Source organism: Protopterus annectens, chromosome 3.part0 (genome assembly GCF_019279795.1).
Source record: "Protopterus annectens isolate FY-2018-M chromosome 3.part0, PAN1.0, whole genome shotgun sequence".
In the NCBI taxonomy this organism is placed as follows: Eukaryota; Metazoa; Chordata; order Ceratodontiformes; family Protopteridae; genus Protopterus; species Protopterus annectens.
Window position 1 is genome coordinate 16,537,417 of NC_056731.1, and position 27,133 is coordinate 16,564,549.

The 27,133-nt window shown below is 36.0% G+C and overlaps 1 protein-coding gene across 1 annotated transcript in view; it reads right to left on the reverse strand.

Moving 5' to 3' along the window:
* GAD2 (glutamate decarboxylase 2) overlaps nucleotides 1–27,133 on the reverse strand; it is a 747,960-nt gene that overhangs the window by 215,006 nt on the left and 505,821 nt on the right. The window contains exon 11 of the mRNA XM_044066149.1: nucleotides 12,219–12,283. Within this exon, the coding sequence (XP_043922084.1) occupies nucleotides 12,219–12,283 (65 nt within the window). The remainder of the gene's footprint in view (nucleotides 1–12,218; nucleotides 12,284–27,133) is intronic.

Below are 27,133 nucleotides of genomic sequence, written 5' to 3' on the forward strand. Positions count from 1 at the left end.
GCATATGTTACCAGTCTTATGCAAGAAGCACAGGATGGTCTTGCATGTATTACAAGTCTTATGTAACAAGCACAGGGGGGCCTTGTATATATTCCCAGTGTTAATGTACCAAGCACAGCGGGCCTTGTATATATTACTAATCTTATGTAATAAGTACAGGAGGGCTTTGTACATATTACCAGTCTTATATAACAAGCATGGGGGGGGGGCTTGTATCTATTACAAGTCTTATGTAACATTCAAGAGAATAGGACACTGTCCACCTTGGAGTATTGGAGTACCTCAGAGCTCCATGCTGGGACTTCTCCTATTTGACATCTATTTCTTGGAGGTAAAGGCTAATGGTAAGAGCCTCTGGCTGACCAAGCTTGCAATCGATTGCAAATTGGGAGCTATCATAGAACATATGCAGACAGCAATCAAGCCTTTGAGCACAATCTGACCAAGGTAATAGGACAATAATTCTGTATCACCCAACTTACAAGTAAGGGCATGATATCCAGGTCCAAAGAAGTCATAGTGTCATAGAGCCTTTATCAGACCCATCATTAAGTAATGCCTCCTTCAGCATGTACCGGAGCAGACATATGCAACAGCTGGAATGTCCACAAAGGCTCCTTACAAGGAGAATCCATGGTATAAACACATTGTCTTATATGGATCAACTCAAAGCCCCATCTCTGTACTTTGTCTCCTACAGGTTACTGACAAGTGATCTACGCCTGCCAAACAAGGCATCCTTGGATCCAGCTCTGATGGACCTTTTACACATCCACAGAATGAACAGCATCAGAACCACTAGACTGAAGGATTTAAATTTTTGCTTGTGACATGTTTGCAAGATGCATGTGTCTCAGAGGGTCCCCATCCTCTGAATCAAGTCCCCCATCCATGTGAAGCAGTGTTCATCCCTAACCCTATATAAATGTAACCTTGAACAGTGGATGAGAAATCAGAAATTCACACTAGGTCTGAACAGACAGAGGCAGACAGTAATGCCTAATTAACCCCCCCCCCACACTCACACACACATACATAACCTCCATAAACTTCCTAATTAACATACTCTCTCCTAATCTGCATAAAGGCTGCCTAATGCTTAGGTCTTCCTCTTTCTGTCACATTTCAATCCCTCACAGACTGCAAGACCCTAAGGCTCTTCTAACTCCTTCTCTGCTTCTATACCATATCCTTAAGCTACTGCTCAGGCTTTATTGCTTCTATTCTTCTTAACTCTCTCTCACTATGTGTCTGCATCACTAACTTTCTGGCTGCTATTTTCCTAACTGAAATTAACATTCTATTTTGCTTGTACTATTACAGTCAATGTCCCACAATGCACTACCTATGTACTACTTTTTTGGACACTGTCTACATCATGTATGGTGAGAGTGACTATTATTGCCTGTTGTGTTTTAACTGTATACAATTGTCTAGATGTGTAGTAATATTTCAACATCTTGTTGCAATTTTTTCTTTCAGCTTATTTTTTGTATAGTATTTCTAATGCAATTGTTATTGTATTGTTTTATACTGTATTTGTATTGTTCTGTATGTGGATCTTTTCTCCCCGGGCCTCTGCTGAAAATAGGTTCTGTAGACCTAGTCAGACCACCCTGGTAAACAAATGTCAAATAAATAAATAACTAAATAAAATAAACACCCATGATACGCAGGGACACAACTGGGTTGGATTGCATGGCTAGGCTTATAAAGGGCCTGGTGGTCATCAGCCATGTATATGCCTACGAACATATTAATTGTAGCTTTGTATCCTACTGTCTTCGTTAAACACAGGTTCAAGCTTATCAAACACCTGCTAAGGCCTCAACTTCATAAGGTACGTGTTTTATTTCTCTGCATTTTAAATTGTTTTAGTTAACTTCTTCCTAGCAAGCCTAGTTTAACATTATCCTCTACTACTAAAGGTAAAGTTTTATTTTGTTTCTTATAAACAACTCACTACTTAGTAGTTTATGGTATTTTATTATTTATCCTGTATAAGTTTTCAGTATTGGTTGTAAAGCAGTGTTACTTTTCTGAATTTCATTTCACTATAGTGTCACTTCCCAAATATCAGTTCAAAGTTCCAGGACTTCCATAGTAACCAACTATATATATATAAAGATATATATCTACATATATCTATATCTATATATTTATATATCTTTATATATATATATATATATATATATATATATATAATATTTAAAAAAATATATATATATATATATATATATATATATATATGTATACACACACACACACACACACACACACACACACACACACACACACACACACACACACACACACACACACACACACACACACACACACACACACACACACACACACACACATCTTGAAACCACACGCTTCGTATATAGAAAATATTTGCTGTACAATCTCTGTGTTGCCTTCCCGAACAAAATCATTGCAATCTTGATATGTACTAAGATCAATTCATCTCTTTTAATGGCTCCCTGACAAGACTTCGATTCATTTGTGATCAACTCACAAAAGAACAATCACTAAGGAGAAAAACTCAGAGAATGCAAACAGCATTCTGAAATGAAAAAAAAAAAATAGAAGAAAAATGCATTTTCTAGGTGTCAGGCCCACCTGCATTACCTGATGTGGGGACTGTACCCCCAGTTTGCATCTACCAACTCTAAAGTTGCATCATCATGAAGAAAAGAGAAATCCCCAGTATGAGAGAAAGTTGACCATCTATGGAAATGTCTGGCAGTCACACATTAGGGATCAGCCATATACATATAGATCACTTTGTTTAGGACGCAAGCCTGGCTCCCCTTTCAACATATACTTTCTTAAATGTTTTCTTTTTTTTTCTTTACATCTCAAGATTCTCACTATGTGGCAAATTTACTCATAACCATCATACATTTCTTTCTTCAATTTGAACTCAGCAGCCAAGTTTTGTTTTCCAGGAAACCTACAACAGTCATTAACTTTCTTTTCATCGTTATCTTTGGTTAATCACACTTTATATTTTTGTACTCAGTCACTGTTGTATGGCTCTGTAATCTATCTTTTATGAAAACCTTGTATGTTCTATTTAGTGATTTCACTGATAAAGTTAGAGGCACATTTAGAGCATAGTGAAGGAGGGCAGCTGCCCGTAGGATAAAAATGATAGGGAGCATAATCAGCAGATGACAGGAATGAAGGCCAATATATATTTGCTGTCAGAACTGAAGCACTTTTGTGCTCCATGTGTGCAATAAACAGTAGCATTTACTTGTTACAAATGTTGCAAGCAGTCTGCTATGGTTTTAAAAGAAAGAGCAGCTTTTTCTTTTGCTCCTCAGTTGTGATTCAAGACAATTTTTTTCCTGCACCTCAATATAAAGTTGAGTGGACACTAGCTTGGAGGATGGTAGAAGGGGCCAAAACAGCTAGTCACACCAGGCTAAAGCTGATTATTAAATAATTTTTAAGTCTAGTTTCTGACTGTGATGATATGAGGTATTGCCATCTGTTCCAGGGAGAATAGGGCAGTGTATATGTTATATACGCCAGCATAGTTAGCTGGAGTTTTGTAAATAATTTTGTGTCATTTGACTGTCACACTGGCTTGTAGAGATGCTTGTGTTAAAAGTATATCAACAGTGTTATAACTGATTAAATGTGTATGTTTAAACAAAGAATTCTGGATGGGAATAATGGAAGTTTTTTGAAATTGTTCTATAGCTTTCAGATACTGCAACAAATCTTAACAAAGCTCTGAGTATGTATTGTACCAGATTCAGGTGATCAAATGTGATGTAATTCTATAACCAGCACTGAGAAGATGGAACTCACACAGCAGCTTGTTTTTTTTTTTCTTTTCTTTGGAACCTGATATAAAAATCTACAACAGTTATTGCAGTCAGTTGAGTTGAGTTCATTTAGTTTGAAGCTCGTCACCTTCCCTTGTGGATCTAAGCAGCTCAGCATCATATCTTGCCTTGCTGTATTAATTAAGTTAGCTAGGGAACAGTTATTCTTTAGACAGTCAGAAAATACTGTAAGTATTGTATTTTCTGCATCTGTGTCAATCTGTCCAACTGTGTTATTTTTATTTTCTGTGTGATTAAAACTCTGGTGTTTATTGTACTTAGATATTTAGTATTCTCATGTTTTCTATTTTATTATTCATTATTAAATATTTTTATACCTTTCATTGTGGCTGATCTTTTGGAGAATACTTTTAATAGCATGAGAGTACTTGTGCTTACTTTAATAATGCCTTGGCCAATCCGAAAAGCCTTGCTGCTTTGGTTACACTCTACCATTTATATTAGTATTGATTTTACTCAGTATAAATGGATACCCTTGTAAGAGCCTTAGAGTGGTTGATTGGTGGCAGCATGGTTACCTTATAGTCTAGGCAGAAGGAGTACAGCTGGTAAATTTGTACCAGCCTTTCCCAGGACTGTGTGTATGTGTGAAAATAAAATACCCAGGTGTAGGTGTGTCAGCTACTTGGAACTGGGATAGAGTGCTCCAAAGTGAGTCTTGTTTGGGATTTGGAGAGACAGAGAGTCCAGTCCCAAGTCTGGAGTGTGTTCCCTGTCTGATCTTTCAGGAACTGTATTTGATGCAAAGAGCTGCATATGAAAAATACTGCGTAAATCCATTACTGTTCTTAGTGAGTGCATCTCACCAGTGTCAGTGGTGAGGACTGAAGCTCCTTGATTATGGCATGGGGTAAAGAGAGGCCGTCACAATGACAATAGTTTTTTTTTATTACACAAAATCCTTATCATTCACTGTAATGTTTCACCCTAATTATAGCCTGTGGTTAATGTTCTCAACATCAACCACATGCTTGAAAATAGTCTCCATAAGCCTTTTTTAATGAGAATCAAATTCGTATCTCTGAGCTACATCCATAGTTAAAATTCTTTTTAAGAAACTTATCTGTAAATTAGTTGTTTTACCTTGGATAGAAAGTTAAGCGTGTGCGTAATTTTTGAAAATGTTAAACCAAACTCCACAGAAGCAACAACAGTAGCATGAAAAGCTCATCTAGCAGAAATGTTTCAGTTTCAGTAAATATGAAATAGAACTGGATCAATCTGGATTCCATTTGTTACATAAATAAATCTTGTACCACAGTTAAACCTTTTAGTTTGTAGCTTCATCTAGGGACCTAGCATACATCTGACCAAGGCTCTACAATATTAATCTGTATTTCTTCTGGACAGTCCAACTATTATCACAGATGATGCTGTTTTAAAGACTATAAATATAGCAATTTTCCTACAGCATGGATTCTGATATCATGCCAGCAATTTTTATTTAGTGTTGGAAGTCATCAGTTTTACATTCTTTTTGGAGCACTTTAATGTTTCATTATCTTCTTCATAAGATGTTCCACTCTGTGGACATTATGCCAATTTATAATACTCATTCCAGAATCCTTATCAAATCTCACATTCTTATTAGTTTTACTAGTTTCATCTAAAATTTCAAGAAGCGTGTCATATACATTTACTAAAGCATATCTACAGCTGTCCTGCAAGTGAGTGTCACTACAACACCATTTTCAAAATTATTTGTCATGTTTTGCTAACTAGACAGACGTCTAGCAATGTGTTAATTGTGGACTGTATTTCATTTTCTATGGCCCATATTTGATGTTTCTGTAGTGTTTAGCAGCATAACTCATATTAGAATCATTCAGCCTTGCATCACACTTGGCTTACATATAGCTGCAAGGTAGATATAGGGATGTCAGTATAAATAGATGGGTGGTAACCATTTGAAATGTTGGGACCCTCTATAGCAAGTCCTGTAATGTGGAAACTGAATGTCCGAAAAAATGGACTTACATATATTAAGGCAGAGATGGCCATTTCTTGGAATATTCTCTTTTCTATAAGGTATGACAATCTCGGAATTAGCATGTACAAGTTTGGGGTTGTCGGGAGCGTGCCCGCCACATCAGAGGAAGCAGGGAGGCTTGGCCACTGTAAAAAGTAGTTCAAAGAAGAGTAGCAATGTTTGAAATTCACTCTTCTACTGTATTTATGGTCTTTTTTTCTCATGTTGGCACTCAAAATACCGAATACCAACATTTCAGTACAGAGCCTGGTTGTGTATCTGACTGGATATTAGTTTACTAAAGTGTATCCCAAGGAACAGTTCTAACTCCACTTTTATATAAAATACATTTTACATTTTTAACTTTTAACAGCTCCTTCTGCTTGAAATAATTTGCAGGAAGATGCAAAATAGGGTCTGGCATTATAGTTTCAATAAGGTAACTACACTCTAAAAAATCATTTTGATGAAGTCTGATGAAATCTATTAGTGATGAAAACTGTATTGTGATTTTTGTTAACAAAGATTTTATGGCAATTTAATAATTTTTTGACATTTTGAAAAGCAGCAAAACAGACATGTATAACACAATTATTACCATTATTATAAAATAAATGAAAAAGAGAAAAGAAGCTTGGCTGTGGGACCAGTAAGGACCCGAAAATATTCCACAGTGAACAGATATAATGTAGAACACAGACTGTTTAATAATATAACTGCATTCTTTTGCCTCCACAATTTGCTGGTTGACCAGCTGAATGTTTGACAATGACCAGTGCAACCATATAACTAACTAATTAACTAGACATAATTAATAAATATACATATATATATATCTCACCCATAGTATAAGATTTACATGTTATCCTTCCCTACCTCATATATCACCATTTACCTTTCCCAAATTAGCACTAATCTGCTCCTTACCTGTCTCTTCTTAGTATTGCACTTTATAGTTTTGGCTGTACTCATGCAATGTTTCAGGATTACTCTGAGCCTCTCAGTGTTAGCTCAGTCCTCCTAGTCTTAACCTTTGCCCTAAAGCACATTAAACTGTGTCATAGAATGCTGTTTGCTCTCATGGACAAATGCATTTCATTATACCAACATAGCTGTTGTGGGTCCCTATCAGACGATCGAAACACCGTTTCCGTGAATACAAAATGATTGACACATATTGAGCAAACTATGTAAATGCTGAATGTCCAAAACAGCGAAATCCGAAATGTCAAAGTGTTTTGGTTGGCCCATCTGTGGTATAGCTCTGTAAGGTAAGTGTGCGATAGGTATGGACCTTTGGGTAGGGTGCAGGTTAAGGTAAGTGTATAGATAGGTAATGTATGTAAGATTTAGTGTAGTGTTAGAAGTAGGGTTTTGTTAAATGTATTTATGTGTATTATTTATTTGGTTAGGGTATATCTCCATAGGGGAAGTGTGCGGTAGTTACGGACCTTAGGGTTGGGGGGGGTTAAGGATAGTGCATAGATAGTTGTGTATGTGGGGTTTAGTGTAGTGTTAGAAGTAGGGTTTTGTTAAATGTATTTATGTGTATTATTTATTTTGTTAGGATATATCTCTGTAGGGGAAGTGTGCGGTAGTTATGGACCTTAGGGTTAGGGAGGGGTTAAGGGTAGTGCATAGATAGTTGTGTATGTGGGGTTAAGTGTAGTGTTAGAAGTTGGGTTTTGGTGCTTTACTTTAGGGTTAGGAGTAGGGTTTGGTTATGTGGTTTATTTATTTTGTTTGGGTAGGTAGTATGTAGCGGGTGGTGGGGTTGGCTGACTATGACCGTTCGATGTTTTAAATTTCATGGTTTAGTGCATTCGGTGTATTCACAGTTCAATTAATACGTGTTAATCTTTTGGTATTCACTGTAATGGATGTTCGCAGAACTGATATAGACCCGCTGTCATAAATAAGGCAGAGCGGAGCTAGATCCAGCACTAGTCAATCAAAGCGTTCACCTAGGGCCCACTGGTTGGGTGGGCATTGCTGGCTGGGGACTGTCACGTTAATCTTTTTAATTAAAAAAAATTAAAAAACATCATGTGTGTGTTTTTTAAGGGCATTCATTCCCTTTTGCAATCTTACCAGTTATCTTTTTTTTTAATGTAAGATAGGCAACATATTCTTCAAAGGCAGCAGGCACTGAATTTGTAGATGAAACACTGAAATATAAAGTTGTTTGCTAGCAGTAGCCTCTTCATTAGTTACAGATCTCTCTAATGTGGATTTATTCAGATAACTTTTACTTCTGCAGAGATTGCATATATTGACTGATATTGGTGGATTGTAATAACAGAAGTTTGAGTGGCCTTTTGTGGTCAAAATGTTCTAATTGTGAAGTTTTGTCATTATTACTGTTTCATATGATTTGTTTCATTGCTTACTGGAAGAATGTTAAAAAACTACAAATTTAAAACGTGCTCTAACAAGTTGTGCTGTATTATAAAAGGAATATAATTTAATATAATCAGGAAGGTGAATCAAAGAACTCATGCATGTTTGCATAGTCATAATAATGTGTAAAAGGGACATATGATTTGAAAACAGCCCAAAGGTAAACTTAATCCACCACTGGCCAGATGCAACTCTTTGAATGTGGGTTTTGATGCTGTTTCAATGAATGTGAGTTTCAAGGGCAGAGAATGCTATGTCTGTTTTCATTGTGAGACTGTATTGTTTTGTTTAACAAATATCTATCAGTGTTTGTGCTATAAAATTTGAAATAAAAGTTTTAAATTTGATCCAAATATTTGTAAATATTGTAGATGTAAAGCAAAAAACATTATGCACACTGAGAGGTTTGAAAGGTGTTTAGGGTAACTGGGGAGAAATAGGCAAGTAATGGGACACTGGAATGGCTTTAGGGGGGTCTAGAGTGGCTGTGTATAGGGGGCCCTGATCCATTACCCTGTCTAGCCCCATTTGACTATGATCCAGCTCTGAGGCAGAGTCAGAAGTATAAATAAACCACTTAAATATAGCACATTTAATAAATCCCAATGAGCACTTCTAAATGAACACTAGAATATACTGCTATAATATTTTGAAATCCAGTACACACACACACACACCCACACACACACAGAAAGAGAGAGAGATATAAATATACATATCTATACCTTTCTATACAAATCCCACTAACAGTATAAGATTAATTACATTATATCACTGTATATCACTTGTAACCTTTTCTTTTCTCCCATTTGCTACTTTTCTGCTCCTTACCTACTTCTTTGCAGAGCTACAATTTACTTCTTCATCTGGCATCATGCCATGGGACACGATTATTGTGATGTTTTCAGTGTTAATTCCATCCAGCTTTTTTTAATATTTGTTCTAAAGCAATTTAAGCTATCTCTTAGAATCCCGGTTCCTTTCATGGACAGTGCAACTCCTTATGGCAATGTGGCTGTGTTCCTATCTTTCTGTTAAATATGTTCTATTTTTGAGTATTTTTTTTTTTTTACGTTTTGCCCTCAAGGCCTGATGACCATTAGATCCTTTGTCTCTCAACTGTCTTTGCATTCCCCATATACTGGGATGAGAATCAATCAGGAGGGATTGCATTTAAGCAGCCATCAAGAACTGTTGGCTTCTTTTTGGAATTTTTGTGGCTTGTAACCTATTGCTCATGCCTTTTAACATACCCAATGGGCATCAGAGAGTGAGCAAGAGAAAGAAATAGAGAGAACGAGTCACCTGTTTATGTGAGTAATACAACCCCTCAGGACTGTCCTCTGTTTGACCCTTGAAACCAGAACTCCCATGTGTGTTTCTGGTCTCCTCTGTAGATTCAACCATAGAAACATGTGCTTTGGGTATGTACCCCCATCCCCCATTCCATATGAACTACTAACTGAACTTGTTTATCATAGGTTGCAGTCAAGGCTTGTTCTCTGTTTAACAATAGCTGACTGTTTGTTGAACAATATTATGTGCAGTCCTAGTTCTCTAGCATCACTTATTCCATGGGCAGCACCTTTCATGCTACATTTCCAAGACCTCTCTTCATTTCTTCAAAATCCTTCTGAACTAGTGTGATTCGTTTCCCACTCAGATTGTTTATCCTTATGTAGCTAGTGACCTCAAGCTTTGTACACCATTCATGCAGGGCACTGTATCATCTATATCTAAATCAATGAAAAGGTAGCCCACCATCCAAAGTTGTCTTCTCATTCATGTTACTGTGCCCCCCCCCCCCCGCCTTTGGATCTCTGCTCATGCACGATATCAGTTGTGTTGGCTTCAATATTATTGCCTCCAGAGAGGCAGCATGTGCCAAAATATGTAGTAATAGGAGACAGGTATGACTGAAGGGGTATGTCTTCTCCTACACTCATCATTCCAGTGCCTATTGTATTTCAAACAAGTCAGTATAGACAATCTGTGAGACATCTGTAGTGGTCACTCTGATTTCTGAATAAAAGAAAGAATTCTGCAGATCTCACTTTTTTTTTTTTTTTTTGCCCGATGGAGTTGCATCTCTCAAAATTCTGATAGCTTACTGCAAATTATACAATGAAGCATTCTAGAGAACAGCTAGAAAACTGGTACACTGCACTGCACTTAAACTTTTGCACATTAATTGGTGTTTATGTGACTCCGCATTGATCTATATTAAGAGTTTTTTTGTCTGAGTTGCCTTTATTCCTACCTTTTTAGAGAATTTGTACAGCTATAGCGACTGTCTTTACTTAACTGTTTGAGTTCTCTATAGTTCTTACTAGTTTGTTTTTCCATTGGTTGTATTAAGACCTCCATCACGTTGCTTTCTTAGAAATATTTGCGTTGTCTAGCATAACTATGATATTTTTAATAGGAATATAAAAGACAATACAGGTAGTAGTTTTGAGGATGGAGCATCTACTCTTGAAGAACTTTAGGTAATCTAGCATCCTTCAGATTCAGAAGCTATCAGAAGCAACCTAATTGCAAGTAAATTATTATCTTGTAATGAGAACTTGAACTCCTCAGATGCTGTGTACTGCTATAGATTTGTAGGTAAGTACTAGTACAGCTGGCCTTGCAGGACATTTAAAGCCTCGTCAGTTTCCCTTTTTGTGCTTGAAATAATCTACCCCATTTGGTTATAGATTGGCCTTACCCATCCCATGGTCAATAATTATATATCAGCCCTAATGGGATCATACCATAGATTATTTGAGGGGACCCATGCATAGGATAAAACATTTAGGAGTTGCCTTTGTCTGTTACCAGTACAGGGGGCAGTCCTGGGGTAAATTGTCTGTTTTCCATCCATAGATCTAAGTTATGTTTGAATATTGGCAGGGATGAACTTTGCTTTAGGTGGATGGGGAGTCTGTTCCAGGGAAGCAGTATCCTCTATGACACATACTTGTCCCTCCAAACCATTCAGTTGATGTTGCAGAAGAGATTTCGATCCTTAGATCAAGTATTTCTGATGTCATTTGACTTGCTGATGTGCAGTAAATCCATTAGTGGTGTGTGTGAGGATGCCTTATATGTCAGACACAGGTCAGGTTTTAGCAGTCTGTGACATGGCTTTGAATTGGTCCATGTAGGACATGTCGTTTAGGCCTTCTGTCCTTTTAGTAAGTTACTTCTCTAGGTAATCCAGTTGTTGCATGTGTCTGGGCTGATAAACCCGAAGGGGAATTTTATTCAGCGATTGACCTAATGAGAGCTGCATAACAGGGACAATCCCTTGATCTAGACACAATCCTTTTGTTTATTAGTTGTGTAATATGTGACTTTCTTACAACAATGGGCACATGTTAGAAAAATGTTGGATTACAGTCCTTCTCAATTACAAATTCCCAAACAAGTGGGTCAACTATTAAGGGCATAGTGCTCTTCCCAGCTCTACATTATAAAGTTATCAATCACTTTTCACAGACTTTTCATACCTGCTGTTTAGACTATTACTTCAGACAAAATAAAAGCTGAAAAAGAATTGGTTTCTCACTGTTTGTGATCGGTTAATAATTAAGCAGAACAAAATAGATAATCATATATCATCTTTCAACTGACATAGTGTAAACACTAAATAATGCTGATATCAATGTGAACTGCTCAGTTTTCACATCTCTGTGCAAATCCAGACATGAGTTATAGAATCTGACTGAGGTCTTCCCCCCCTCCCATTAACAACTGACCAAAGTGCAAGACTAATATTTCGCAATCTTCCTACACAGTACTACATCAGAAAAGGGAACGAGGATGAATCCCCGTTCTAGCTGACACAACTGATATGATTTCAGGAGACATCAGAATGAGTCTTTCAGCAAGCAAAAGTTAGGATTTTATGTAAAACCATAGTCAACACTGTTAATAAATCATATGGGCTGAGAGAAAGTACTTATCTCATCTTTATGGCTTAATTAATAGATTCTCACCTTTCAATTCCATTTAGCTTCCATCTGTGCTTCCTGGACATTAACAGACCACCTCCCCAAGCAGCCTATGGAAAAAAGTGAAAAATAATAGCTATATTAAAAAACTAGTATTTTATAGATAAATAGTTACTTTGGTAAGAATGATAGATGAACAATATAGCATGTGTAAGCTAGATATAAAAAGTGAAAGTGTACTGCAGATTTATATAGCATTATTCCAAGGTACTCAAATTGTGGCTGGAATTCTACAAAGTGTAAAACTATTTATTATGCAATGGGGGTATTCGGAAAGGAATTGCATTGTTCAAAGCACTACTTAAGGTGATTTAAACATTCTTGTATCTTGGATTGTGGCTAGACAAGTGCAAACATATTTAGTTCGATGCCATGTAAGTCACATTTCATGAAGATAGAAAAGTTTAAAGAAACACATAATCTCATAAAGCAATGGTTCGCACAGAGTAATTATATTCACAATGTCCCCATTGGGCAACGTGCAGTAACTTGTCTGGTCAGCATCTCAATACAAGGCATGTCTGGTAACTTCTCAACAAAATCAACACTATCATGCATTCCAGATTTGAAACATAAGTGTGCCCCTCATATTTTTTTCACTTAATACCTGGCATTAAGCTACAGTTTTTTACATTAAAAATAATACCAAATGCTTTTCAGTATTATAATGCTATTCTTATAAATATGCATGCAACCTAAAAACAACACTTATAGTTGATTTATAGTTTAAGTTGTTGCAGCAAAAATAAAAGCCAGAATTCCATGTAAATCATTCTGCTATACTTCAATTGTAGTAAGCATTTTACCTTTAGTGTCTGGCAGTGGGTTAGGTTTTTACACATGGATTATCATTAGGTTTGCTAACCATAAGCAAGACAGAGGTACTACTAATCAAACTAGGGGTGTTTGACTGTAACCTTTGCTTCACATGGATGGGGAACCTGTTCCAGAGAAGGGGTAGTCTCTGGGATGGGTCCACTTCACATGACTGAATTTCAAAATACTGAATTTCATTTGACTGAGACCACAATACCATATTTTCAAAATACTGAAAACTCATTTGACTGAATCTCATTATACTGAAAGCTTAAAACCCTGAATTTCAAAATACTGAATTTTAAGCCACAGATGTGGTGTATTTCCCTTCACCTGTGACTTGCTTGTGATAAAAAAAAATACTGTAACTTAAAGTGCTGACTGTTAGAATACCAATTGTAGATAGAAAGTAGTGTCATAATGTTTCTAAATGTGGGTATGTCTCTTTAAATTTTTATGGGAAATATCTAAAGTAATACGGTGGACGTTTCATGTGCTCCTGGCAGTAGTGGCAGTGTGCACAGTATTTTAAGGTAAATAAAAGATATATGCCCTTTTCCCCACTGTAGTTTGATCCTGGAGTTAGTATATATATATATATATATATATATATATATATATATATATATATATATATATCTATAGTTGGAGGGATGTGGGGGGCTACGTCCCCATATAATTTGGTTTTATATCATCCAGTTTTTGTTAAGAGGGTAAGTAAGTAGTTTTTAAGTTTTGGAAAGAGTTAGTCATTGGTGTTGTAAATGTGCATGTCTATGGCTTAAAATTCAGTATTTTGAAATTCAGGATTGTAAGCTTTCAGTATAATGAAGCTCAATTAAATGAGTTTTCAGTATTTTGAAAATTAAGTATTGTGGTCTCAGTCAAATGAAATTCAGTATTTTGAGATTTTGAGATTCAGTCATGTGAAGTGCACCCCTCTGAGATGCATACTTGTGTCTCCAGCAGGTCTTATTTATATCACAGGTAATGTTTAAGTTTTTAGAATGGGTGATTCTGGTGCTGTTTATTTTGTGGATACGCAGGAGGTTCATCAGGGTGGCATCTGACAATGCCTTGTATGCCAGGCATAGATCTCACTCAACAGCCTGTAGGATACAGAATACAGGGGTGGGGCTTTGAGGTGGTCTGCACAGGACATGCTATTTATGTCCTGTATTCTTTTAATGAGGAACCTCTGTGTATGCTCCATTTGTTGGATGTACCTGGTTAGCTACATACCAAAGGGGGCATTGTAGGTCTGATGAATGTCGAATACAGTGGAACAATGACCTCCTTGGACCTAGATGCCATACTTTTGTTTATAAGTTGCACAACCATAGAATGATTTCCAAGTTATTGTAGGCACATGATGGTCAAACGATAAGTCACTGTCTATGTGTGTCTCAAAGTTCCTGACTACTGGGTCAACTCTTAGGAGTATTTTATCAATACAAGTGGTTGATGATTTCCTGAGAGATACTACTATGCATTTCTTAGTGTTTGGTTTTAGTTCGTGACTTTGAAACAAATTATTTGTTTGTGTCAGCCCTTTCTGGAGAACATTAGTGCTGGTGGAGGATTCCATGACTGCTTCAAATTTGCAATCATCTGCAAATTTTGTCAGCCATAGCCCCTTGACATTGGCATTGACTTTAGAGAAAAAAAATGCCAAAAAGGAGCGGTCCCAAAACCTATCCCTGAGGTACTTACTTTATGACTGGCCTCTTCGTACAGATGGACTCTCCAATTCTTAGTTCCTTGGTCCTCACTGTGAGCTAGCTGGCTATCAACCCGGTGACATAAGGGTTTATACCTAACCTCGTTAGATTGTCAACAGTGCCCAAGTGGGGTATTGTGTCAATGTCTTAGCCAGGTTAAGGTAGGCAGTGTGAACAGTTTTGCCCTCATCCATTACTTTGGTGACCTTCTTAAAGAAGTCCACCAGACTGAGAAGGCATAACCTGCCCTTGATGAAGCTGATTTGGGTTGGATTGGGTCCAGTGTCTTGAGGTTTCCTATGTCAGTATTAATGAGTTAAAGAAAAACCACCAATTGCAGTAAATACATAGAAAATATGCCGCTAGACTCTACTTCAATGAAGGTGAAAAGAATTTATTCCATCACGAATACACATACAAAACACATAACCACATGAACGCCTTTTTTAAAAAATATATCACAACAGTGTTTTCATCTATTCCTATGACTTCTTCAGATGACCAGTATACTACAAAACCCATTAATTTATATACACTCACTTAATTGGGTATCCATTGACATTCATCAATTAATTAATTAGATGAAAGTGCCTAAATGTTAACCTCAATACCATTTTTGTGAAGGAAAAAAATCCTTTAGAACCATAAGCTAAAACATAACATTCAGATATGATATATTATGTACTGATTCACATGTAAAAACTGTATGTGTTTAAAACCAAATAATGAACATTGAATGATAAATACATTTAAGACGTGTTAAAAAATTAAATAACTATATACTTAAAACTCACTATAAAATATTTTAAAGCCACTCTAAAATAATGAATTAAGGGTGCCCTCTAGTGGCAAACCTAGGTTATCCCTCCATACTATTATAATTTTGCAGATCTTAATTTTAGCAATGGTAAAATGGATATATTATCATTTAAGCTTGGATTTTTTCCGGCTTCCAATGTTAACTGCCACCACAGCTCTCTATACTCTATTTTATCTTCCCAGGGTCCACCCCTAATGTCACTTTTAATTTGTTCAATTACTAAAAATTTGTACTTATAGCCTACACATATCTTACTGTGTTTATACAAAGCATTACTTTCTTTTTTTGTCATTATTTCATACATATGTTCGTAGATCCTTCTTTTTAATCCTCTCACCATCTTACCTATATAGAAGGATCCACATTTTTCGCAGAAGGCCATATAAACTATACCTTTTGATTCACAGTTAAAATATTCTGGACTATGGATCCATCTCTTTTTACTTTCCAAGTAATGACCTTCTTTGTTTATAATATGAATACACTGACTACAACGTCCACACTTGTATGTACCTGTTTTGTTCCTATTGTTATTAGTAATATATTTGTTTTCTAAAATATTACCTATATTCTGGGAATTCTTGTAAATTATTTTATTAGGTATTTTGGACAAATTCTCTATATATCTGTAAAGGATATAAATTTTTCCCATTCCTTCAAAAATATTTTTTAATGCCATTATTCAACCCATTATATTCCAATATTAATGCCTGCTGGAATTCTTCACCCTTAACTTTTTTATTATATATATTAATTGTCCTTTTTCCATCTCCTGATTGATTATTATTATATATGGGTAAGAATCTATCTTTCCTTCCCAATTCTACCTCTCTTCTTATTTGTTTAATAAAGTCCATGGGGTAACCCTTCTCCAAAAACATATTCTCTAATAATTCACATTAATTCCTAAAATCCTTATCAGAACTTGTCATGTGACTACCCCTGACAAATTGTCCTTTGACTATATTTCTTTTACAGTGCATGGGGTGTGCGCTTTGGAAATGTAGGTATGAATTACAGAAAGTATTTTTTCTGTATATTTTTGTTTCAAATTGCTGACCCTCTTTATAAATTTCTAGATCCAGATAATATAATTCATTTTCTGAAATTTTATGTGTAAATTTCAAAAACTTTGCTGTACCGTTCATGTATACTAAAAATTCTTTTAATTTTTCTGTTCCAGCAGTCCAGAAAATTACTATATCATCTAGAAATCTTTTGTAAAGAATCCAGCAGGTTTTAAATTCAGAATTCAAAATGAATTTCTCTTCCCAGTTTGCCAGTATTAGGTTTGTGTAGGTTGGGGCACATGCGGCACCCATTGCTACCCCTTTTATTTGCTGGAAAAATTCCCCTTTGAAATGTATAAAATTATTTTTCAATACCAAGTCCATAAGCCAAATGCTAACCAATTTTTCATTTTGTGTCATTCCTTCATATTCATAAACTATTTCCTCTAACATCTCCTTGCCCTCAATATAGGGAATAGATGAAAATAAATCCACTATATCTATAGTAATGAATAAAACATTATCCTGCCAGGGACAATCACATATGTCCCTAAGTAGATCCCACGAGTCTCTTAATATGTTAGTCCTTTTGGTCCACAACTTTTTTAATTTTGTGTCTACATATTTAGCCAGAGCCTGTGTTTTAGATCCTTCTGCTGAAACTATGAGGTGGAGGGGTGGATCAGTTTCATTTTTGTGTGTTTTCGGTATACCGAGTATTGTGGGTGTTCTGGGTTTGTCTACCTTTAGAAATCTATATGTATTATAATCAATCAGTTCTTCTTGTCACATATCATATAAGTCCAAATCAATTTTATTATAAGCTATATTCATTTCATTAATAGACACCACTGTATACCTAGTTTCATCCCATAACATGGTATTCATTTTACTTTCATATATAATATTATCCATGAATACAACTCCTCCCCCCTTGTCTGGTTTCATGACTCTGACATTCTCATTGTTTCTTATTTCGTACAATAATTCCTTTTCCTTTTTACTTAAATTCCACTGATACCTATAATTCTCTCCATATTTCCTTATCTCACTCTCCATCACCCTCTCTAGATTTTTCAACTGGGGGTGTAGGGGTGGATTATAAATACTCTTTCTCCTCAACTCTTCATGTTTGTAATTACTCCTATCCGGAAACATAATACTCAAGTTAGCTTTCCTCAAAAATAGTTTGATGTCCAATAAACTTTTAGTGACATCCCCTCTTTTATATGGTATAAATTTCAAACCTTTTGAAAATAATTCAAAAATGTTCCCTTTCTATGCTAATATTGCTAAAGTTATAAATAGAGAAGTTGTTCCATGTATTTCTGAATCCATCTATAATAATTCCCTCAGTGGATTTGTCAGGGTGGGTTGGGCAGGTATTCCTTAGAATCTCCCCTTCCCCCTTCTCCCTCCTCTCCTCTGAAAATTTGTTTGTTGCAGGCCCTGCCTATTCATAAGCCTCTTGGACCTGCGTATTGGTGGAAAGGCCTGATCATATTCCATATCTTCTTCCCTACAGGAATTTTCTTCTCCTTCATGGGGTTCGAAATTATGTTCCTTATTGTTAAAGGCCAAGTCTATATTATAATTAAAATTATTGTGTGAATTTTGGGGTTTGGGGTAGCTAATATGGCTTTCATATTCCTTCATGTCCCTTTCCAATTTTTTTATTTTTCTATTAATTAAATCTTCACATCTTTTGTCTATATCTTTCCTCAAATCATAATATTTACTCTTTTCTTCCTGAATTCCAAATATCAAATCATCTTTAATATACTGGTCTAAAGTATCAATATCTTTTTGGATAACCTCTTGTATCCTAATATTTTCTCTAATCATCAATTTAAGAACATCTAATCCACATCTATTAAAAACTTCGATAAGTTCCTTGTAAAAAAACAGAATCAAAAACAACATTATTAGGGAATTTATAAACTCGCAATCCCCTTGGTACAATTTCCCTGGAAATACATTCCCTTAGGTATTCATTTTCTATCTCCAGGGACTTGTATTTAAACATAAGTTTATTTAGTTGGTCCAATTTATTTTTATATGTCCCATCCATGACATTCTGTTTGCCATTGTTATTAAAGTTAAATTTAGGTTTGGTACGTGACCCAATCCTTAGTCTCTTTATAAAAGTTAGTTTTCACAGTACCTGCAACCATCACCCCTTCATTAATATTCCTATTACTTGGATCAGCACTTCTGCCCTTATTTCCGATAGTTCCTGATTTTAAAATATTTGGGGTAGATGCAGAATTAAAAGTTCCACCAAGGTCACCGATGTCGATTTGCACGCCAATAAGCTCCCCTTGTTTTCCGTTAGCCAGTTCTCTTTCTTTTACTCCATTTCCTGGAATCTGTATGTGGGCTAGGTTGCTACAAATCCCGACTAGGGATTGGCTAAGTGGCATAAGTAAATTAATCAATTCTGTAAGTTGGCCAATGAATTTGTGAGTTTGGCCTACATCGTCATGCCCCCTTACTTCCGGAGGTGGCGACGTACTCATCTCTCTCTTGGAAAGTAGAAAGAGATGGATCTATAGTCCAGAATATTTTAACTGTAAATCAAAAGGTATAGTTTATATGGCCTTCTGCGAAAAATGTGGATCCTTCTATATAGGTAAGACGGAGAGAAGATTAAAAAGAAGGATCTACGAACATATGTATGAAATAATGACAAAAAAAGAAAGTAATGCTTTGTATAAACACAGTAAGATATGTGTAGGCTATAAGTACAAATTTTTAGTAATTGAACAAATTAAAAGTGACATTAGGGGTGGACCCTGGGAAGATAAAATAGAGTATAGAGAGCTGTGGTGGCAGTTAACATTGGAAGCCGGAAAAAATCCAGGCTTAAATGATAATATATCCATTTTACCATTGCTAAAATTAAGATCTGCAAAATTATAATAGTATGGAGGGATAACCTAGGTTTGCCACTAGAGGGCACCCTTAATTCATTATTTTAGAGTGGCTTTAAAATATTTTATAGTGAGTTTTAAGTATATAGTTATTTAATTTTTTAACACGTCTTAAATGTATTTATCATTCAATGTTCATTATTTGGTTTTAAACACATACAGTTTTTACATGTGAATCAGTACATAATATATCATATCTGAATGTTATGTTTTAGCTTATGGTTCTAAAGGATTTTTTTCCTTCACAAAAATGGTATTGAGGTTAACATTTAGGCACTTTCATCTAATTAATTAATTGATGAATGTCAATGGATACCCAATTAAGTGAGTGTATATAAATGAATGGATTTTGTAGTATACTGATCATCTGAAGAAGTCATAGGAATAGACGAAAACGCTGTTGTGATATATTTTTTAAAAAAGGCGTTCATGTGGTTATGTGTTTTGTACGTGTATTCGTGATGGAATAAATTCTTTTCGCCTTCATTCAAGTGGAGTCTAGTGGCATATTTTCTACGTATTTACTGCAATTGGTGTTTTTTCTTTGGTTCAATAGCAGTATCCAATATTATTTACAATATTAATGAGTTGCATGATAATTCTTTCAATGGCTTTGCATATGAGTCTAGAGTAACTTATGGGTCTGTAGTTTCTAGGGTCTGTAGATGCCCCACCTTTGTGCAGGGGATGACTGTTGCTGTTCTCCATTCATTAGGCATGGAGCCTATTTGGAGGCTACAGTTAAATAGCAATTCCAGAGAGCCTGATAGGCCATGTTTCATATTATTTAAAAGGCATCCTGGGGTATTTTTTCCGGACCCATCAATGTAGTGTTCTTGGTCTTAAAGAGACCACTGAGGACCTGTTCTCTAGTGATAGTAGGGTTAGCCAGTCTTCTTATACTTGATAATATTTCCTGAGAGGAGGTTGAGGAGGAGAGAGGGATAATGGTAGAGCTGAATTTATCTGTCAGTAGGTTTTCTATGTCTTCTGGCTCAGTATAGGTGGCTCCATTAACAATGAGTTCTGCACACAATTGTATATTGCCTTTGAGGTTGCAAACATAGCTTAGAATGCCTGTGGTTGTCTTTGGCCTGGAGGCTAAATTTACCTCAAATTTGGCTTTGCAAGACTTTAGTTTTCCTCTGAATTGTTTGTTTAGTTTGATGAGATTGCTTTTATCCTGCTGGGTCTGCACCTCTTAACTTTTGCCATGATTTTCTTCCTTCTGTCCATGTGTCACATAATGACAAATAAACTCTACCTACATCTTCCTCCATTACTTCCAATTACATAGGCCTTCAGGAAACATGGAAGTAACAAATGTTATTTTCTTTACATATAGTAATGTTTGTGTATTGATCGTTGTCTGGATATTTGTGAACTACTAAATTATTGTCTACTGGTAAAAATTTGTTGATAAGATTTTCTTTTTTCACTGCTCTCTTATGCTCAAATACAATGTTCTATGATTGTTTTTATATAGTATGTATAAATATCTCTAGTCACTGTATTAATTAAATATAGCTTTTCTCCCCAGGCCTACGCTGTAAATGGACCTCGTCCAGTCGGACCATCCTGGTTAACAAATGTAAAATAAAAAAATAAAAATAAAATAAATAAATAAATACTGTTATAGCTCCTTTTAATGCTGTGATTCCACCAGGGTGGCTTGTTTATCTATCAAGCTGGCTACAGCTAAATTGGGAAAGTGCTTATCCATGGTGCCAGGTATTTTTTAAATAAACTACAGCAAGCCAACTTAAGCAACACGAGTGTAAAAACTATAACTAAGCTACGTATGAATTTGTGCAGTGCTCCTCAGCATGCAAACAAATCACACTTTGCACAGCTGAGTATTGGCTAAAGTTACAGGGGGGGGGTATACAGAAAATTTAGTTTCTAAATGCTGCACCTATACAAGGCACTGCTAAATGCCACTTTGAAATGAATAGCGAAATTTACAGATTCAAAGAGTGACTAATCCAACTAAAAATCACTCTGGCCAATGAAACAATCTCACTTTAAGCTTACCTGTGTGTTTGCCAACTCAGACAGATCAGTGTACCTCTGTATTCCACTAGTATTGCAGTCCCAATTTTCTTAATATAAAAACACACTTCAGTTAACCAAATATGAAAAGAGATCAACTAGTTACAACAAGTAATTTTCACTTTAAGCCTCCTTGTATGTTTCCCATATTGGGAAGACTAGGCTACAGTTCTACTGTCACTAGAATTGCAGTCCCAGTCTTCTTAATGTAAAACACAGATAAAAGTGAAAAGGTACAGGAAACAAATCAAACAAATAGCTACAATAAGTAATTTTCACTTTAAGCCTTTCTGTGTGTTTCCCAACTCAGACAGACCAAGTTACCTTTCAACTGCCACTAGAGTTGCAGTCCCAGTCTTCTTAATGTAAAAAACACACTTTAGTTAGCCAAAAGTGAAAAAATTCAAGAAACAAATCAAACAAGTGGCTACAACAAGTAATTCTCAGTTTAAGCCTTCCTGTGTGTTTCCCAACTCAGACAGACCAGGCTGCCTTTCTACTGCCACTAGAATTACAGTCCCAGTCTTTTTCATGAAGTCAAAGGAGACCATGTAAAATATTTTTGACAAAGTGCATAATTTACAGTATCTCAGATGCTTTGAGGGTATTTGTACTAATTGCTATTTACCCCCTTTAGCTTCTGCTCCAGGGACAAAACCTTGCTCATTATTACCATATTGCATGATTGCATGAACTTCCTTAAATTATTCACAATTCTTGGACTTTTGATATGGTTCATTTATATTAATAGACTATGATTAATGTAGGCCATGACATTTCAGCCAATATTTCTGCTGATTGAAAATAGTTTGTGCCTTAAAAGTGGCTGTGCCAGAATAAAATTAAAGCCTACCTTTCTCTATTCCTTAAAATGACCATCTATTTTACCACTGGGCCAGTGCTTTGAAACTTCACAGATGAAGGAAGAACTCTTTTAACAAGTTGGAAGTATGAATGACAAAAAAATGAAGTATGTTGTAGATGCTGAGCAAAATGATGATGTTAGGGATGACACTTGAAAAACAGGTCCTGGGTACAATTATAATTCCACATGTTGTAAATGCCAACAACTGCAAAAGTTGGCTTTTTTTAACTAGTATTTTCTTACCTTTCCCTGACATGCAGTGACCTTGGAGTTAGTGCATATACAGATGGAGTGTAGGGAGAAACCCTATGAAGGATATGGAGGGACTTAACCTCCTGGAAAAAAAATAGAAAAGCCAACTTTCACAACTGTTGGCATTTGCAGCATTTGGGGTCATGATTATGATATGGAGCTCACGAACCATCAGACTTCTGAAACCCTTGTATATCCACATCAGATGAAATGCCAGCAGTTTTCTAGGAGTATGCATATATACCCAATAGGCCAGCTTTTATGTCTGTCCCAGAAGATGCCCACCTTCATTCAGAGAGATTTGCTACTTCAGATGCATTCTTCTTATAATCCCATTGATCAATAAACAACTGAATTTCCATTTTAGATGTATATGAGCATTGAAATCTCCAAATTACTTTGATGGACTGTTAATGTACAGATGCACAATTTGTTAGTTTTTTTTTTCCAGTTCATCTATATCTTGCATGTGAGTAACAGCTGTGTAAACCTACTGAATATAATGCTTCTCATTTTGACATATCTAACGTTGTTAGCTGTTGCAAGCACTGCAGGCAAGTGAATGCAGTGTTTTTATATTGTTTAAGATTAAATATTTTCCTTATAAAAAAGAAATCTAATGTTATTAAGAAGACTTTTGGTAAATTACAGAAGGTAATAAGTAGACAGGCTGATTGCATTCTACTTTGTTTATAGTGGCTGCCTTACAATGCTTCACATTGTATTGCAAAACTAGTGATACATCATCCAGATCTGTGACAGTCAAATTACACAGTTCTGGTGTTTACACCTTTGTCAGTCTATGAACTCACTGAACTCTGGTGTCTCTTGGGGTTGTGTCTTTTTATGTGATCTATTACATATAGATATACAGATACCTGCAAAACTGGTGACAAAGTTATTTCTATTGATCCATACTGGAAGTCATCAGGTTCATGGGGCACTGGTCCAGTTCTTTCATTAGCATTGTCCATTAACTTTTAGTAGATGTACTTGTAACTGGACATACATTGCTCATTATCAGACATGTTTATTTTCTTCCAACTGTTAAGTCTTCTACTTGTTAAGATATGTGCTCTGCCTTCTTGCAATGCAACATGATATCATAACTGTATGCACAGATGGGAAACATAATCACAAAGTAGGCTGGGAATGACAGTTACTAATGTTGGCACTCACAAATACACAGACTTGCATGAGCTGAATGAATCCCAGTGAATTAAAGCTAATAATATGGAGTATTAACAGGAGCTTTATTCCAGTGAGAAAATATAAACAGACTATACAGTTTATGACATATAGATTCATAGGTTCATAGCTGTGTACCAGGCTAATGGCCCTGGAGGCTTTACAAGCCTAGCCCATAGGATTACCCTGGAATCATGCCACCCAACCATGCCACCATGCATCATATGTTTTATTTATACAACACATACCAAATTGGGTGAATAGCTTAAATAGTTAATACCCCCAGCTCTGTGGCCATTGAGGCACAAAGTACCTCAGTACTGCCAGATGGGTCAGCTCTGTCTGGTGACTGTAAAGTCTTTGTTTAGATATTTGTTAAAACTAATTAAATGGTGATGCAAAAACAAAGAATTGATTTTGTTTCCCAGTTAGCATTTTTTTTTCATAGAGACTTCCAAGTCATGCTATTCATTGAAAGGGGCATGCAGTAACATATTTACTGTTCATTGTTTGTAACCACTATGGCCAGCTTTCCACATAATTGAACTACTTAACAGAATACACAGTAGGCTGCAGTAACAAACAGGAAGATGACGATGGTATGGTCATTACTACTTTAATTTTTCTTATAATCAACAATTTGAGGTATGCACAGAATATTCTTATAGCTTGTGTGGTGACTGAACATTGTGAGCATTATTTCTTTAACTTTGCTCAACAGCCTCAAAGGTATGCACAGAAAGCTACTGTAGCTTGTTTAGTGCAGTGTTCTGATAAGAAGCAACACATTGCAATACATTACTGTGATAATTTTTTTTTCACTTTCCTGTCAGCTATCAGACTCAAATACAGGGGATTATTTTGGGGTAAAGGTAAAGTGTCATGTTGTTATATACATCTGCTTGAAATACATTACTATGTTCTATTTGTTCTTTTAGCTTTGTCCTAGCCTGACATCAGAGTGTTGCACAGAAGGTGGCCATCATTGTAGTTAGGGAGAAAAGGCATTCTGTATAGATGTTTAACAGCAGCCATTGAAAATATGACTGTCACCATTTGTGCCTTCATCACACTCTAATACAGAAACTGACTTTCTTTTTTGGTGTGGGATAGTAGGGATAGAGGCATTATTTGCAGATATGATTTAAGTATCCTTGCAAGCATTTCTCATCTCAGTTTATTGAGAACTGCAGTTTTGTCAGACACAATTTATTTCTTCCATTAAAAAATATGACTACATTTTTCCTTGTTCATGCTTTTGTTCAGGTCATCTTTGGATCCCGAGTTTAGAAAATAGTTCTAAAATGTACTCACAAAGCTTCTATAACCCGATAGTTTCTAGAGGTAGTAGCCCTAAGCTCTAAGACCTTTGTCTTAATTTGGTTATTTTGTTTTACAGTTATTATAGTCCACCCTTAGCCAGATAGGGTGTATTGAAGGGATGCATTAACAAAACAAACAAATCAATAAGAAAGTTGAAGAGTAAGTCTGAATTTCTTACTTTTGTTGAGGCCATCATTAGATCAGAAGAATGCATCTTAGAATGTCTAAAATCCCAGAGGCTTCTGGGGGGTCTTTTGGCATCTAGATGCCTAGCTTAACTTGGTTATTTCCTCCACAATTCTTACAGTGTTGTCTGGCTAGATAGAGTGTTTTGAAAAGATGCAGAAAAATGTTGAACACTAAGACGAAATGTGAGAAAAGGTAGAAAAATAATCTGCATGCTCTGGGGAAGTAGTGATGCGGGGGGGGGGGGTTGGGGGTCCAGGGAGTGGAGACACTGGGCAATGTGTCTCTCTTTTTGGGGAGGAGGGTACAGCAGCAGTGGGCAACAGGGGGAGGTGCCATGAAACCCTTTGCCTAGGATGCCATTTCACCCATGGCTGTCCCTCCAAATTATGCCATTACTAAGGTACCCACAAGCACTGGAAATGCATTGCAGAACTGACTCCCACAATTCTACCTGCTGAGGAGGTTCTATACCTTAATGAACTTTAGCTGACTTCACTAAGGTCAGACATTTGGTTACTCTAACCTTATCACTAATGCTAACAATACTCTTTCTATGCTTTTCATTTGTGCATTTCTAATCTTAATCTGTTCTTTACATTATATTGTTTACCTGACTATTATTTAAAAGTACTGAGAAGATTTTAATTCAATTAAAATTGACCTACAAGCTTACAGGGCTCATAACATCAGAGGCCAGAAGCTGAATGGCAAAAATATCTTAATTAGTAAACTAGAAAATGCTATGTCTTTATAACTCAGGGCTCCTTTTCATAATACAATGTTAACCTAAACTAACTTGAAGAAAATATGTTGAGTTATATCCTTTTCTGAACCCAGGAACAAGCAGTGCCTGCTACTGCAAATGATAATTTCAATACCCATTACAGACAAAGCTGTTCTTCTATAGGTGCATTTATTTTTAAACTCCTTAATTTTGGTTTCTCTTATGATTATCCCATTTTAGAGTCAACAAAGAAAGCCAAATAACTGATCTTCATTAAAAAAAACTCAGTAAAACACTAGTAGGACAAATGTCTGTTCACGCTCTTCTGATTGCTGGTTTGTGCCATGTAAATGTTCATAGATTATTAGTAGATGCATTTTACTGATATTTTTATTTAAGTAGTTTAATCTGCTGTATTTTATCATTTTTTCCAATAAACCTTACCCATAAAATACACAAGAATTGCAGTGTTGTCATATAACAGCAATATGGCTACCAGGGTATGAGCTTATGTAAGACAGCATGAAGCACATTGCTTTCTGCTTGTAACTCTCTAGTTCTGCTAATATCCTACCATAATCTATATCCTGCCAATGGGAAACAGAATTATTCCACCCTGAGCTCTTCACAATGGCTATAGATCAGCTTATTACACTTCATATTAACTGTTCACCTGGTAGCCTCCTATAATGGGGCTTCATGTTATACCTGACATCTTCCTGCAACAGGGATCAGTGCTTTGCAATTGTAACAGTTATCCTTGGAATTCAGTGCTTTTAGTGATTACAGTTTCATTTTCAAAGTAATAGGAACTGCAATATCTTGTCTTGCACTTCCAGTTTGGAGATTGTCTGCTTGAGACAAGTTTCACCCTAATAGTTTTAAATATATCTAATGGCAGATTACATTAGGAGTGCTTTGGCCCATGACTCTAAGTGTGCCTACAGCTGGCCACCCAGTGTGCTGCCAAGGATATTTATCCAAAATGAAAGTTGTCTTGTTACATT